The 14,951-nt window shown below is 40.7% G+C and overlaps 1 protein-coding gene across 1 annotated transcript in view; it reads right to left on the reverse strand.

The window, feature by feature from the left end:
- Positions 1–14,951, reverse strand: part of MGAT5 (alpha-1,6-mannosylglycoprotein 6-beta-N-acetylglucosaminyltransferase) — a 208,607-nt gene that overhangs the window by 145,736 nt on the left and 47,920 nt on the right. The window contains exon 2 of the mRNA XM_032782597.2: positions 4,282–4,667. Within this exon, the coding sequence (XP_032638488.1) occupies positions 4,282–4,522 (241 nt within the window). The 5' untranslated portion in view covers positions 4,523–4,667. The remainder of the gene's footprint in view (positions 1–4,281; positions 4,668–14,951) is intronic.

The following is a 14,951-nucleotide window of genomic DNA, read 5'->3' on the forward strand; positions in this document are numbered from 1 at the left end:
GCACTTGTCCTTGTTGAACCTCATCAGATTTCTTTTGGCTCAATCCTCCTATTTGTCATAGGGTCCAAAGTGACCTACCCTACCCTCCAGCATGTCTACCTCTCCCCTCAGCTTAGTGTCATCTGTGAACTTGCTGATGGTGCAATCCATTCCAACATCCAGATTATTAATAAAGATGTTGAAAACAACCGGCCCCAGGACCGACCCCTGGGGCACTCCGCTTGATACTGGCTGCCAACTAAACATGGAGCCATTGATCACTACCCATTGAGCCTGACAATCTAGCCAGCTTTCTATTCACCTAATAGTCCATTCATCCAGCGCATACTCCTTTAACTTGCTGGCAAGAATACTGTGGGACACCGTATCTAAAGCTTTGCTAAAGTCAAGCTATATCATGTCCACTGATTTCCCCATATCCACGGAGCCAGTTATCTCATCACAGAAGGCAATCAGGTTGGTCAGGCATGACTTGCCCTTGATGAATCCATGTTGACTGTTCCTGATCACCTTCCTCTACTCCAAGTGCTTCAAAATGGTTTCCTTGAGGACCTGCTTCATGATTTTTCCATGGACTGAGGTGAGGCTGTAGTTCCCCAGGTTTGCCTTCTTCCCTTTTTAAAAGATGGGCACAATAGTTGCCTTTTCCCAGTAGTCCGGGACCTCTCTCGATTGCTACAAGTTTTTCAAAGATAATGGCTAATGGCTCTGGAATCACATCAGCCAATTCCCTCAGCACTTGGGATATACTAGATCTGGACCCATGGACTTGTGCACGTCCAGCTTTTCTAAATAGTCATTAACCTGTTCTTTCACCACTGAAGGCTGCTCAGCTCCTCCCCATACTGTGTTGCCCAGGACAGCAGTGTTGGAGCTGAACTTGTCTGTGAAGACCGAGGCAAAAAAAGCAGAGTATTTCCGCTTTTTCCACATCATCTGTCACTAACTAGTCTGCCCCCCTCCCCTCCGTTCATTAAGTATCTCACACTTTCCCTGAACTTTTTCTTGTTGCTAACATACCTGCAGAAACCCTTTACATTCCTTGCTAGTTGCAACTCCAGTTGTGTTTTGGCCTTCCTGATTACACCCCTGCATGCTCAAGCAAAATTTTTATACACCTCCCTAGTAATCTGTCTGAGTTTCCACTTCTTGTAAGCTTCCTTTTTGTGTTTAAGCTCACTGAAGATTTCACTGTTAAGCCAAGCTGGTCGCCTGCCAGATTTGCTATAGACTATGACTTGTTTATACTGTTATATATATTATCAGTGGTTCTCAAACAGGGGGTGAGTTTGTTTTAATGGGGTCACCAGGGCCAGCATTAGACTCACTGGAGCCCAGGGCAGAAAGTCGAACCCTGAGCCCCACTGTGTGGCGCTGAAGCCAAAATAGAGTTAAGTGAGGTGAAACTTGGGGTATGCAAGACAAAAATCAAACTCCTGAAAGGGGTACAGTATTCTGGAAAGGTTGAGAACCCCTGCGCTATGTAAATACATGGTATGCCCATACCTAATGTACTGAGTGCAGTTCTGGTCACCTCGTCTAAAAAAGATATATTAGAACTGGAAAAGGTGCAGAGAAGGGCAACAAAAATGATTCACGGTATGGAACAGCTTCTATAGAAGGAGAGATTATAAAGACTGGGACTGTTCAGTTTACAAGAGAGACAACAAAGGGAGGATGAGATGGTGGTCTATAAAATCATGAATGGCATGGAGAAAGTGAGTAACTGTTATTTACCCGTTCACATAACACTTGATGAAATTAACAGGCAGCAGGTTTTAAACAAACAAAAGGATGTACTACTTTACACAACCTGTGGAACCATTGGATGTTGTGGGGCTAAAAGTATAACTGGATTAAAAAAAGAATTAGTTAAATTTATGGAGGATAAGTATAATCAATGGCTATTCGCCATGATGGTAGGGGTGGAACTCCATTTCCAGGTGTCCCTAAACCTCCAACTATCAGAAGCTAGGACTGGATGATAAGGGATGGATAGCTTGAAATTACCCTGTTTTGTTCATTCCCTCTGAAGCATCAGGTAACTAGCCACTGTTAGAGACAGGATATGGAGATAGATGGACCAAACCTGTGACCCAGCATGGCAGTTTTTATGTTCTTAAACAGTGTCATCACGATATTTTCTGTTTTATTAACTCTTTCCTAATGGTTCCTAACATTGTTAGATTTTGACTGCCAGTGCACACTGAGCAGATGTTTTCAGAGAACTATCCAGAATGACACCAAGATCTCTTTCTTGAGTGGTATCAGCTAATTTAAACCCCATCACTTTGTACGTATAGGTGAGATTATTTTTCCATTATGTATTGCTTTGCATTTATCAACACAATTTCATCTGCCATTTTGTTATAGAAGTGGCAAGAGGTGTCTTCCTCTCCCAATTGTGGGGAATGGGTGAAGGCAGAAGCGCTGATTTCTGGGGAAAAATTAGCGGGTGTTCCGCACCCACCAGCAGCAAGCTCCTCCCTCCTCGCCTCCTTCTCCCCCCGACAGCACGCCATGTCCCTACTCCTCCAAATCACTCCCAATGCTTCTCGCTCCCCCCCCTCCGCCCCCCACAGCTGTTTGATGGCACTCAGGACTTTCCAGGAGGGAGGGGAAGGAGTGGGGAAGTGGCGTGCTCAGGGGAGGAGGCAGAGAAGAGGCAACGCAGAGGCAGGGATTTGGGGAAAGAGGGTGGAATTGGGGTGGGGAAGTTGAAGAAGGGGTGGAATCGGGGTGGGGTTGGGGCAAGGGCGGTCCAGGGGCGGGAAGAGGCGGGGCCGGGGTCGAGTACCAACCAAGCAGAGGGGAAGTTGGCGCCTACGAGTGAAGCACTAGTCTAAGGACAGCCCCACCTGACACAAAAAATTCAACTGGGTCCCTTCCATCTCCCAATACAATGTCATGGAAGTAAGCTTCAGAACCATTGTTGGATGAGTATACCATATGACATTAAAGCTTCACCATATCAATAAAAGCTTTTCCTTTTCTTCACCTAAGCAAAATAAGTAATTTACTGGCAGGGTATATAACTTTGGGCTTGTCCGATAAATAGAATTAAGCTGAGTCTATGTGCGGGGTCATAGCAGATATTGGCATATTCACACACTTTCTCCAGCCCCATATTGCTGAATGTTGGGGCAACATATATGTGATCTAGCAGTGCTGTTTGCATGCTTTCTACTACAAACCCAGCTGCTGCAACTTCATATTAATCATCACAGGAGTATGATACATTCTGGTGATCATTTTTTATGGTGTTTCTAAGACAACACTTCTTTTCGATTCTTAGGAATGTTTCAAACTCTAGCACCTTCCCCTTGTATCACTGAGACTTTTCCATGTGGATTCTCAGTTTTCCAAGGTTTTATACATACTCCAATTCATCTTTCAACAAAAAAGAATAATGTGAACTGAAACCAGACCATTTTGAGAAGAATCTCTCTGGCAAGGCTGAAGAACAAACTTTGGTTCTCAGCCAGTGGAAAGGCAGGAACCGCGCTGGTCACTGCCAGCTATTAATAATCTTAGCTTGGAATTTTTCTGTAAGAATAGAAAAAACTGAAGCATCACATTCAAACCACAGAGGCAGAGCTGCCCCTGAATGTAGAAAGTCTAGGCTAAACTAAAAGATCGTAAAGTAGTTGGGGATTTGTGAGAGAGTGACTTGATTGCTCCTATTGATGACTGGTTATATTCTGTCTGCTGGACAGACTGTGGCCAGAAAACCCATTAACCTTAATTAGTACAGATAATTATTTTAAAACAGAATCAATATAGTGCTGAAGTTTCCATTATAAAGGCAAATGTTTACGGCTTAACATGAGTACAAATATTACAGTTACAGAATTAAATGGTGCATTTCCCCCCACAACCAGCCACTCTTACAGTAATTGTACAGTTCCACTGAGGAAAATGAAGGCTGGATTTGGGGGATTCAACACCACAGAACCCTACTCTGCTGGGGCTTTGAGCCCAATAGGCTTAAGGGACAGGACTGATAAATCAGTAATTAAGACTATGGGAGAGAATGACCAGTGGACTGAAGAAACCACAAGGCACTACTTCAACCTACAGCAGAATGGCTCCACTGCTCCTCCACACCTTGTGAGCAGAGGATTTCCTCCCACTGTCCTTGGAGAGATTGCCAGTACACAGCTTGGTCAATTTGGCTGTATTATGAGGTCAATTTTTTGGGCCATAATTAATGTTGAAAAAACAAATTAATTAACCAGCATTTTCTAGGAAGCTTCTAGGTATTCTAGAATATGCACTCACCATATGCTGTCATCGTCCCAACATAAGGCCCATCAACCACATTTCTATTTTCTTCTGCCAATGCTTTGATATATCTTTTGCTGAGATCCAATATTTGCTCACGAAGCACTGAACTGCTTTCATGCTGAGTTCGCTGCTGAATAGTAAAATGCAGAAGCATCATTCCCCAAATAAAGCCAAAAGTTACCAGAAAAAAGCCAAGTTTCTGAGAAGATAGTTTCCACGGAGTAAAGAATGCCATGGCTTCCCAATCTCTGCACGGGTTCTTAAAGCATGAAATCAAGGAGCAAATACATGGTCCAGGTATGCAAAGATCACAATGCAGGAATCAATCTCACTCTGGTGCATTAGTCAGTGTATTTCCTCCTTTCAGTTCCATCCTGCTGCTGCCGAAACAAAGAAAAAAAGGCACATGGTCACCATAAAGTACTAGAGTATCTCCAAGCTGCATTTTGTTTGTACTGTAACTTTTGCAAAAATATGAGCAGAAAACATGCTCTCTTTGTAAATTAATTTTTTACACTTTACAATATGAATCAGAGCAGGAACAAGCTGGGAAAAGATTTGGAAAGAGAATAAATATTAAAAAATTAAATGCATGTTAACCCAGCGTAGAACACCTTTGAAAATTTGGACCAAATTCAATTCTTTAAAAAGTTTCCAATCTGGATTTCGAGGTAAAGGTATTTTAGTGCAATGGGTGAATGAAGATCTTATCTTGCCAATATAGTGGATTTAAAACAATCCTACCATAATTCTTTTCTCAGAGAACAAGTAATTTTAGCTGGCAGTGACAGTGCTATTTGTTTCTGGCAAGAGATAGGGCATACGGCTAGATAGGTGATAGGAAAGGGGATTCTCTCAAGAGAAAAAGGAAAAAAAGTGTTCTGCATTATTTAAGCAAACGCAAGCTCTCCTGGCTTACATTACAAGTATTCAGAGGACCGTAAGAATCTTATTGTTTTTGTGTGGCCTCAGTGCCGTGTGTCACAGAGGAAAAGCTTCAAAGTTATTTCAGCATGACTAAGAGTTCAATCAGCACACTTCTGTGCCACACTTATGAATATAAATATATTTCTGAACTGCCACACTACACCATTTTGTATTTTAAAATGCTCTCACTGTTCTAATTTCAACAAAGAGTTAGTATATGACTATCTTAAAATCAAGTAGTGGCTCCATTTTTGCATAGCACTCAAAACCCAGCCAACACCGAATTTTTTGAACGTATTAGTTAATGTTAAACAGAACAAAGAAAGCTTACTTAGGAAGTTTCAAGTCAGGTTTTTTAGCATAAAACACTGTAAAAAGGAGAAATACTAGAAGGAAATTAAGTGTAACCTAGATTAATAAAGCATTATCCTTTTAACTTTATAATGTTCCCAGACAGGACTACAGAACACACAATGTTCTCTTTCTATTTTGTACTTGCACAGATAATGTAGATGTTGCCTGTTTTAATAGAGTAACTTGATATGCCTGCTAGCGCTGCTGTACATACTTATGGGCACATCAAAAATTCTATTAGAAGCCTTGCTTTTAGTAGAATTAACCACTCCTTAGAGGAAAATGGCCACCTCGAGCCAGAATATAGTGCAAAAAAGTCTTGTGCATGCACTTTCATTAGTGAAATACAATTAGTCCAAAGATCATTATGTACCAAAGGGAGTTCTGCTGTGCGTCTATTTTGCTTTAATTCCTGTATTGCTGAAAAGTTCCATTTATAGTTTTGCTTTCTACCCACGCTAGCTTTAAAAAGGGCTGGTGTGAGAAAAATTGAAATTGTTTGTACTTGTCTTCGATATAGATAACGTAGCATACCCTTCAAGTGAACTTTGGTTAGGCATGCTTTAGAAACCCATCCAGAAGGAAGTAAAATTGTTTCATTAGTTCTATCTCCACAAGCCTAGGGAGGCTAAAACATTTCCTGGTGATCGCACTGGGGAAGTTCTATTCTTTCTGTTTAATTCTATTCTGGGAACTCTTTTTCCAATCACCTATATTAGAAAATATATGGATTTAAAGTTTTGCCATTCTCTTGTAATATCCAAGTGTGAAAATGCTGGGAAGTCAATAAGTAAAAACACTCTATGATTTAAAATCAAAGACATCAAGACACAAATTCCCACAATGAACTAAAATTTCATATAAAAGTTGTCAGCCCTATAGTAATACAATTTTTAACCATTACAATTATATTTCTTTCCATAATTATACTGTGCTTGAAGACTGGGCAAGGCGAAACAAGAGTAAACAAAATGCATGGCATAAATGAGGTTGTGATTTGCACTCTATATGATTTTATGAAAATATGCTAATAAGTGAGAACATAATGTAACTGGAATATGCTTCATGCAAAAGGTCTCTTGTAAGGTATCATTACAAAGCTTATAATCTACTGAGTGTGGTCATCCTATTTGTATAAATGTATCATTCTTGTATTTGAAACTAGAAATATGAACTATAACTCTAAGATCATACTGTAACTACGTAAACTGTGGGCCACTAATAGTGGCTTGGAATGTAGATAAAAAGAACGAGGAGTACTTGTGGCATCTCAGAGACTAACAAATTTATTTGAGCATAAGCTTTCATGGGCTGAGGAAGTGGGCTTTAGACCACGAAAGCTTATGCCCAAATACATTTGTTAATCTCTAAGGTGCCACAAGTACTCCGTGTTCTTTTTGCCGATACAGACTAACACGGCGACCACTTTGAAACCTGGAATCTTGATGGCTCCCATCAAGTAGGACAATTCGCTGTAAATGGTTCTGTTTACTTGCAAGCCTTCCTGTGAGTCAGGCAAAAAAGAATGAAGGCTTGGGGCCTCACAGGACATGTGACCATGTCACCTGGTACTGGAATCCACCTTAAACCTGGTGCTTTTCCTGTTAGAAGGAGGGGTGTGAACCCAGGGAGACAAAAGATTCCCGCCTTGTGCCAAAGCTATATAAAGGGGTGAAACAGAACAAAGAGGGCTGCAGTCATGAAAAAAAACCTACCTACCACCTGAGCTGGAACAAGGACCAGGGGAAATGATTGTGCCCAGACTAGAAAGGAGTCTAGTCTGTGAAAGAAGCTTATTGAACATCTCTGAGGGCGAGATTTACCTGTATTCAGTTTCTTAAACATATTAGGCCTAGACTTGTGTGTTTTATTTTGCTTGGTAAGTTACTTTGTTCTGTCTGTTATTACTTGGAACTGCTTAAATCCTACTTTTTATACTTAATAAAATAACTTTTGCTTATTAATTAACCCAGAGTATGCAATTAATACCTGGGGGAGCAAACAGCTGTGCATCTCTCTCTATTAGTGTTATAGAGGGCGGAAAATTTATGAGTTTACCCTGTATAAGATTTACACAGAGTAAAACAGATTCATATGGGGTTTGGATCCCACTGGGAGTTGGGCGTCCGGGTGCTGGAGACAGGAACACTTGCTAAGCCGTTTTCAGTTAAGTCTGGAGGTTCAGACCCTGGGTCTGTGTTGCAGCAGATTAGCTATCTGGCTTAACAAGGTAGGGTTCTGAAGTCCCAAGCTGGCAGGAAAGATGGGCTCAGAGGTAGTCTCCACATGTCAGGTGACAGTCCCAAGGGGGTCTCTGAGACCAAACCCATCACAGAGGTCTGTGACAAAGTTCCTCTCCCACCTTGGTGGGTCCTGCGCTTATTGGCAGATTTGCTCACCTCAGTGATCTCCCCCACAGTCTGGATCAACTCTTCTTGTGTCTGATCAGGAGTTGGGAGGTTTGGGGGGAACCTGGGCCCTATGGATTTGCAGCTGTCTATAGTGCCTCTTGTAACAGCTGTGTGACAGCTACACCTCCCTGGGCTACTTCCCCAAGGCCTCCTCCAAACACCTTCTTTATCCTCACCACAGGACCTTCCTCCTGGTGTCTGATAATGCTTGTACTCCTTAGTCCTCCAGCAGCACACCCTCTCACTCTCAGCTCCTTGTGCCTCTTGCTCCCAGCTCCTCACACGCACTTCCTCTCCTCTGGCTCCTCCCCATCTGACTGGAGAGAGCTCCTTTTAAAACCCAGGTGCCCTGATTAGCCTGCCTTGATTGGCTGCAGGTGTTCTAATCAGCCTGTCTGCCTTAATTGGTTCTAGCAAGTTCCTGACTACTCTAGTGCAGACCCTGCTTTGGTCACTCAGGGAACAGAAAACTACTTACCCAGTGACCAGTATATTTGCCCTCTACCAGACTCTTGCACCTCACTGGCCTGGGTCTGTCACAGGTCCTATAAGGTTTTTATTGATGTTTGTTTAGGGCAGAGGTTCCCAAACTAAGGGTGCAGCTTGTGTGAGGGGTGATAAGATTATCCAGGGGCACAAAGACCTGACGGGGACAGGCTGAAAGGCTGGAGTCAATAGAGGGCTCTGTCCATCAGGGGATGCAGACAGGGCTCTGTGCAGGTGGTCTCAGCTGCCAGGATCAGGCTTCCTGTATGCCTCATTCCCCCACTGTTGCAGCTGCCATCACCAGCTATTATGTTCCTCTGAGGGGGATGCTGGCAAAGACTACACCCCAACAATACTGACCCCCCTGCCTCACCAAACAGTCCCTCTTCCTGATCGTGACCCTGACCCTTCAGTGCAGCTCCAGGGCACACAGCCCCATCCACTTGCCCTGCCAGACAGAGCCTGCACAGGGAAAGGAGACGTGGCCAAGCTCAAGCTCTGGATAGATAAAATTAACACTAACAAAAAAAAAATCAATGTAAAAACTGCCATTTTCACCAAAAAAATGTTAACACTGTCAATTTGTGAAGGCATTTGAATTTTTCTTGGACTTAAAACAAAATATATGTAATAGATTCTCTTGCAGATTTGTGTATTGAATATGATAGGAAGAAAACTAATGCAATGGAATCCAGTGAAGATCATGAGCTGAACTGAAGTGTGCATAACAAATTAGTTAAAATTTCCATGAAAAACATTACAGGGAGGAACATTCATCTTGTTCATAGTCACACGAAGGAGGTTCCTCCTTTGTGTGACTACGAACAAGATGAATGTTCCAGCTTCCACGATCTAAATAAAAGTAGCCATCCTGGACAACTACTCAACCATTTAGTCTACTAATTCTTAGTTTAGGAATTTTAATATCTAGGAGCTTGATGAATACTCAGAATCCTATAGCCAGGTGATCTTTAGTTTCATAGTACCATTGAGTATATGAGGACTTAAATACATGTATGAAGACAAGTTCTCTGCCCCAAAGAGCTTGAAATTTAGGGCCCTGATTCTGCAAAGACTTATGCAAAGACTTCAATAGGACTTCTCAGTGTATGAAGCTCAGCATGTACATAGTCCTGCCGGGATAAGGCCTAAACTGTCAACACACAAAGGCCAGAAGGGCACTTCGAAGTTCAGAAACCAGGTATGCAGCATAAAACAGATTTTTGCGGTGTTGTTTTGGTGGAGAGCCATGAAAGTAATTAAAACTGAACTCAATCACAGTTAAACACACAAACACACAATTTCTTATTGTAAGCTACTTTGAATGGTTGCCTATGTACTTTGAGAGTCCCTTCTTCATGTACAGTAACATGAGCTAAACAATCACCAGGTTAAAATACATTGGGACTGGTAGCACAATATTTTTAGTGAGGTCTCAAATCAGGAATTCTCTCTTCCACAGTTTAACAGAACCTGAATTAGTTGATTAGCATGCTTCAAAATCTGTTCTCCCCAAAACATCATCATCATGTATTCTTGAGTTTGAGTGGACGAGAGGGACTTCAGATGGTAGACATTGTTCCACATATATATTTTGTACATGTCTCTAGAGTAAGTGATAGGCAAAAGTTAAAAAAAAAAAATCTGGTCTCTGATTTGGCTCACGGATGTGGGGATCCAACTACTTTAGATGGGACTGCACCACAACCTAAAATAGCAAATACTGCATTGAGTACTGCACAGAAGTAGATTTGATGTAAAAGCATTTGAGAATTGTAACCAAGCAGAATTATCTTTAGATAAAGTGCTGAAAATAGCTGATAGGCCAAACAAAACAAAAAAACTGTATGTGAATACTCTGCTGGAAATAGCCAGGAATTTATGTTATTTATGTGTTCTAACAAAAAAAGAAGCTCTTTATTTAAGAGCCATTTGAAATGCATCTCTTTAAGCAAAAATGGTAAGTCACATCACCCAACTAAAATTGACACTCAGGTTATACAAGTTTTTCATGTTTCTGAAATTATTTTCATAAAAAGAAGTTCACGATAATTGCAACACCACAAAAAAATCTGGGTCAGAATCATCTTCAGTAATTAAGAAAATAGTTAGCCCTTTCTCTACTGAATTAATCACTCTGATAAGAGACTGCCAGTTTCTGATATTTCATGCCAGTACGAGAAAAAAAAATAACACTTCTTAAAACAAACACAAACATGTTTTCAGCAGTTTCATGAAATAAGCAATCCCCCCCCCATTTTTTTTAATGAAACACACAGTCCAGTTATAAAAGGCACAGTGGTCCCCTACTCGCTACACTGGAATATTTGGTAAAAAGAACCCCACCACTTTATCTAGACTAAGGATACATCTACACCATGGGTGCTACATGGCACAGCTGCAGCTACACCACATTTGCCCCATAGCGTAGATGCTTCTTACATCAATGAAAGGGATTTTTCCATTGCTGTAGATAATCCACCTACCCAAGCAGCAGTAGCTAGGTTGACAGAAGAATTCTTCCGTCAGCTAGCCATATCTACACTGGGGTTTAGGTTGACTTACCTACAGTGCTAGGTGGTGTGAACTTCTCATACTCCAAGCAACATAGCTACAATAATCTAAATTAAGAGTAGATCAGGGCTAAATTATTCACGGCAAAGACTCTATAAAGTGCCGTACAAACATGTGGTGCTATTTCTATGTTAAATAATAAATGGCATACCTTACTCAGCATTCTAAGCCATCTAATTGACATTGTAATGTACAAAACTACGAAAAATATATCTATACACAAACGCTGAGCACTAGTGTAGTTACCTGAGCTAGCGCAGGTAACAACAGCAGTTAAGACAGTGCAGTACAGGTAGTACAAGTCTGGCACAGATCCCATGTAGGCACAAGGCACTGGGCTACTGTGTCTGCTATTATTACCCATGCTAGCTGGATTCAAGCTAGCTACTATAGGCAAGCCCATGAGTTTTTGCTGTGTAGATATACCCTCAAGTAGCAGTGAGATCTGTAGACCCAGACTGATGCAGTTTTCATATTGAAAAATGCATACTAATTTAAATTCCTTGCTATCAAATATCCAAAGTTAAAAAAATTCCTTTGGTGCACTCTGATGCAGAGAGGTGGAAAACGCTTTACACTTAACATAAGAACGGCCGTATTGGTTCCGACCAAAGTTCCATCAAGCCCAGTATCCTGTCCTCTGACAGTGGCCAATGGCAGGTGCCCCAAAGGGAATGAACAGACAGGTTATCCTCAAGTGATCCATGCCCTGTCACCCAATCCCAGCTTCTGGCAAACAGAGGCTAGGGACACCATTCCTGCCTATCCTGGCTAATAGCCATTCATGGACCTATCTTCCATGAATTTTTCTAGCTCCATTCCACCCAAATATTGTAATAAATAATTCCACATTAAAACCAAGGCTAACCTGATATTTATTCACTTCAGAGTTTCATGCCTCCCTATTTACATTAATCCTAGTTTCTTTTTAAATAAAGTCCATATCCCACAGTCTGAAATATATGTCCATTCAAATTCGTTTAAATACATCTCTACCTCAATATAACGCGACCTGATATAACACGAATTAGGATATAACACGGTAAAGCAGCGCTCTGGGGAGTGGGGCTCCACGCTCTGGCGGATCAAAGCAAGTTCAATATAACACAGTTTCATCTATAACGCGTAAGATTTTTTGGCTCCCAAGGACAGCTTTATATCGGGGTAGAGCTGTACTGTAAAGTCAGATAGAACTATTGTGCCATCTTTAACTCACTACTTTGCATACAAGTACCACAGCTTATATGGACATTAGGTTAGACCACTATATGTGATCATACAACATGTGTTGAGATGGTCAAACAGAATGGGCTATTTTGATTTGTTAAACAATATTGAGATAAGATTTAACAGCCAAAATATCATGTAAATGCTAATTCTTGTTCTGCTACAAAGTTTTATGAAGACTGATTACACATACTATGGCATGTATCTTATTTAAAAAAAAAAATCTGTTGCAGAAGAGTTACAGAAGTTTAGGATTTTTTTTTCAAACACATATATATTTGTGACCTTTTCTTTCCAGTCTGTACTAATAAGAGGTCAGGTGATAACAAAAGTTTGGGACAGTGTTGCGCCACAGTCTCGGTTCAAGGTATGGTTCAGTAGTTCTGTGAATCAGTGATGCACTTATATAACTATGGAGCGCTGGAAAGCAGCATACTTAGCGCACACAGCTCAGAAGTAATCAAATGTGTACTTTCAAAATGATAGATTTATGACCTCCATGCAAATATTTTCCAGACTCTAAGATCTTTTTTAAAAACGGAACACACTATATTTCTCTGTTTGTATTGTTTCTGCAATACGCAACAACACACTACTGTGTTATGGAGTCTGCAGTCCAATAGGCTGAAACCACCGCCACCTCCATTCAGATGGATAGGCCGCTAATGTGGAGGTCGGATTATGATTATCTAAATGCCAATCCTATCAAAAGCATTCCAAATACACCAGACACACATGCAGTAGAACACCAGTGTGAGTGGACACATCTGGCATGACCCCAACATTCCACAGAAAAGTGATGCCAGGACTCATGCTCTATGCATCAGGTAATGGACTAACCCATTTAAAGAGATGCATATGCATGCACTCATGTAAATTCTGAAGCTAACTGGGATAGCAAGCTCTAGTACTAGTGACACATGTAAGTAAGGGCAAAAATTCCAGCTAAAATATACACATATTAAACTTTACTAGTAATGCTAACTTACCTCACAGTAGATGGTGTGCTGCATATATGATAGTGTTGGTATGTTCAGGTTAACCTATCAAGAAATTAATAGCAGGGTATTGCAGCATACATCCCACTTAGTTTTCACAGAGTTGGCTAGTTTCTATTCAGAAACAGCTCTAAGTCTCGGTTACAGTTTGTTCAGACTGATTTCCCTTGCTTTCTTTAATTTCTTGTATGGCTTCAGACAATATGCAACATGTGTTTTCTTTCCCTCTCCTAGAGACTGATTCATCTCCCCTTTTAGAGATACAGCATTACTGGTGAGGTGGGTTACTGACTTGCTCTGTGTGGTAATTTTACACAGTTCATTAAATTTAAATAATGGAACTGCCAATGAAAGATGGACAAAAAAGGCAGTTCATTTTAGAATTATGTTCATCTGCAGTTTTACTTCGAATGGAGATGACAACACAGAAATCAACTGATAAAAGCTAATGTATGAAGCAGAAAAAGAGACTTGAAGAAATGCTAGATTGGGGTAGGCAATCTATGGCATGCGTGCCAAAGGTGGCACATGAGCTGATTTTCAGTGGCACTCACACTGCCCGGATCGTGGCCACTGGTCCAGAGGGCTCTGCATTTTAATTTAGTTTTAAATGAAGCTTCTTAAACATTTTAAAAACCTTATTTACTTTACATACAACAATAGTTTAGTTATATATTATAGACTTACAGAAAGAGACCTAAAACCATTAAAATGTATTACTGGCACACGAAATCTTAAATTAGAGCGAATAAATGAGGACTCGGCACACCACCTCTGAAAGGTTGCTGACCCCCGCGCTAGATTCTGAAAAAAGTCTCTAGTTTATATGATCAACATATTATCTATTGTTGGACAGTTTGCAACACCACAGACCTTTTCAATACACAATATATATGGTACCAAAATGTCTGATATTATATTTGAACAAATAATAGAAACTAGGGAATGCCTATAGAATTACAAAAGGCATGCATATACATAAACAAGATTTTTTTTAACTTGTCTTTCTGCAACTGTTTTTTACTGCTATTCTGCACCTGTAACACCAGCATCTAAACCATCATGGTTCAGAAAGTGTTTGCACATTGGTAAGTTCTTTGGAATTTCTCCTATTTGTGGGGGCGGTGGAAGGAAGGTGGAGATGGCAGTTATACCAGCAAGAGTTCATAAAATTCTTAGTTTCTATTGGTTGCCTCCTGCTTGCTTCACACAGAAGGGAATGTCTATGCATCAAGCAATGATAGCAGCAACCAAGTCACAGAAAGATGCAAAATGGAATTTAATAATTAAGTGTTAATTTTCAATCCTGTCTGTATTTTAATGCCTCAAACACACCATCCTCTTCCCATTTATCAACACGGTAATTTACAATGATCAAAGAGAAGCCAAGTACCTAGTGTTTCTTGGACTAGAATGTTTGTAGCCAACACCCATCTGATGTGAGATCTATACAACAAATACAGCCAGATCCAAAGCTCACTCACTTCAATGGGAAGGCTCCCACTGACTTCAGTGGATTTTGAATTAGCTCACAATGAACTTTTTAGCTACCTTAAAATGGTTTGGTAAGTTTACATCTTAAAAATTAAATTTAAAATGATTTCCACTTTTCACATCTGAAGCAGACAATCTGATAAAATGCAAAACTCACCACAGCTAGCAAGAAGACAGATGCACTCTAGGGCAA

The sequence above is a fragment of the Chelonoidis abingdonii genome, chromosome 10, assembly GCF_003597395.2.
Source record: "Chelonoidis abingdonii isolate Lonesome George chromosome 10, CheloAbing_2.0, whole genome shotgun sequence".
Classification (NCBI taxonomy): domain Eukaryota; kingdom Metazoa; phylum Chordata; order Testudines; family Testudinidae; genus Chelonoidis; species Chelonoidis abingdonii.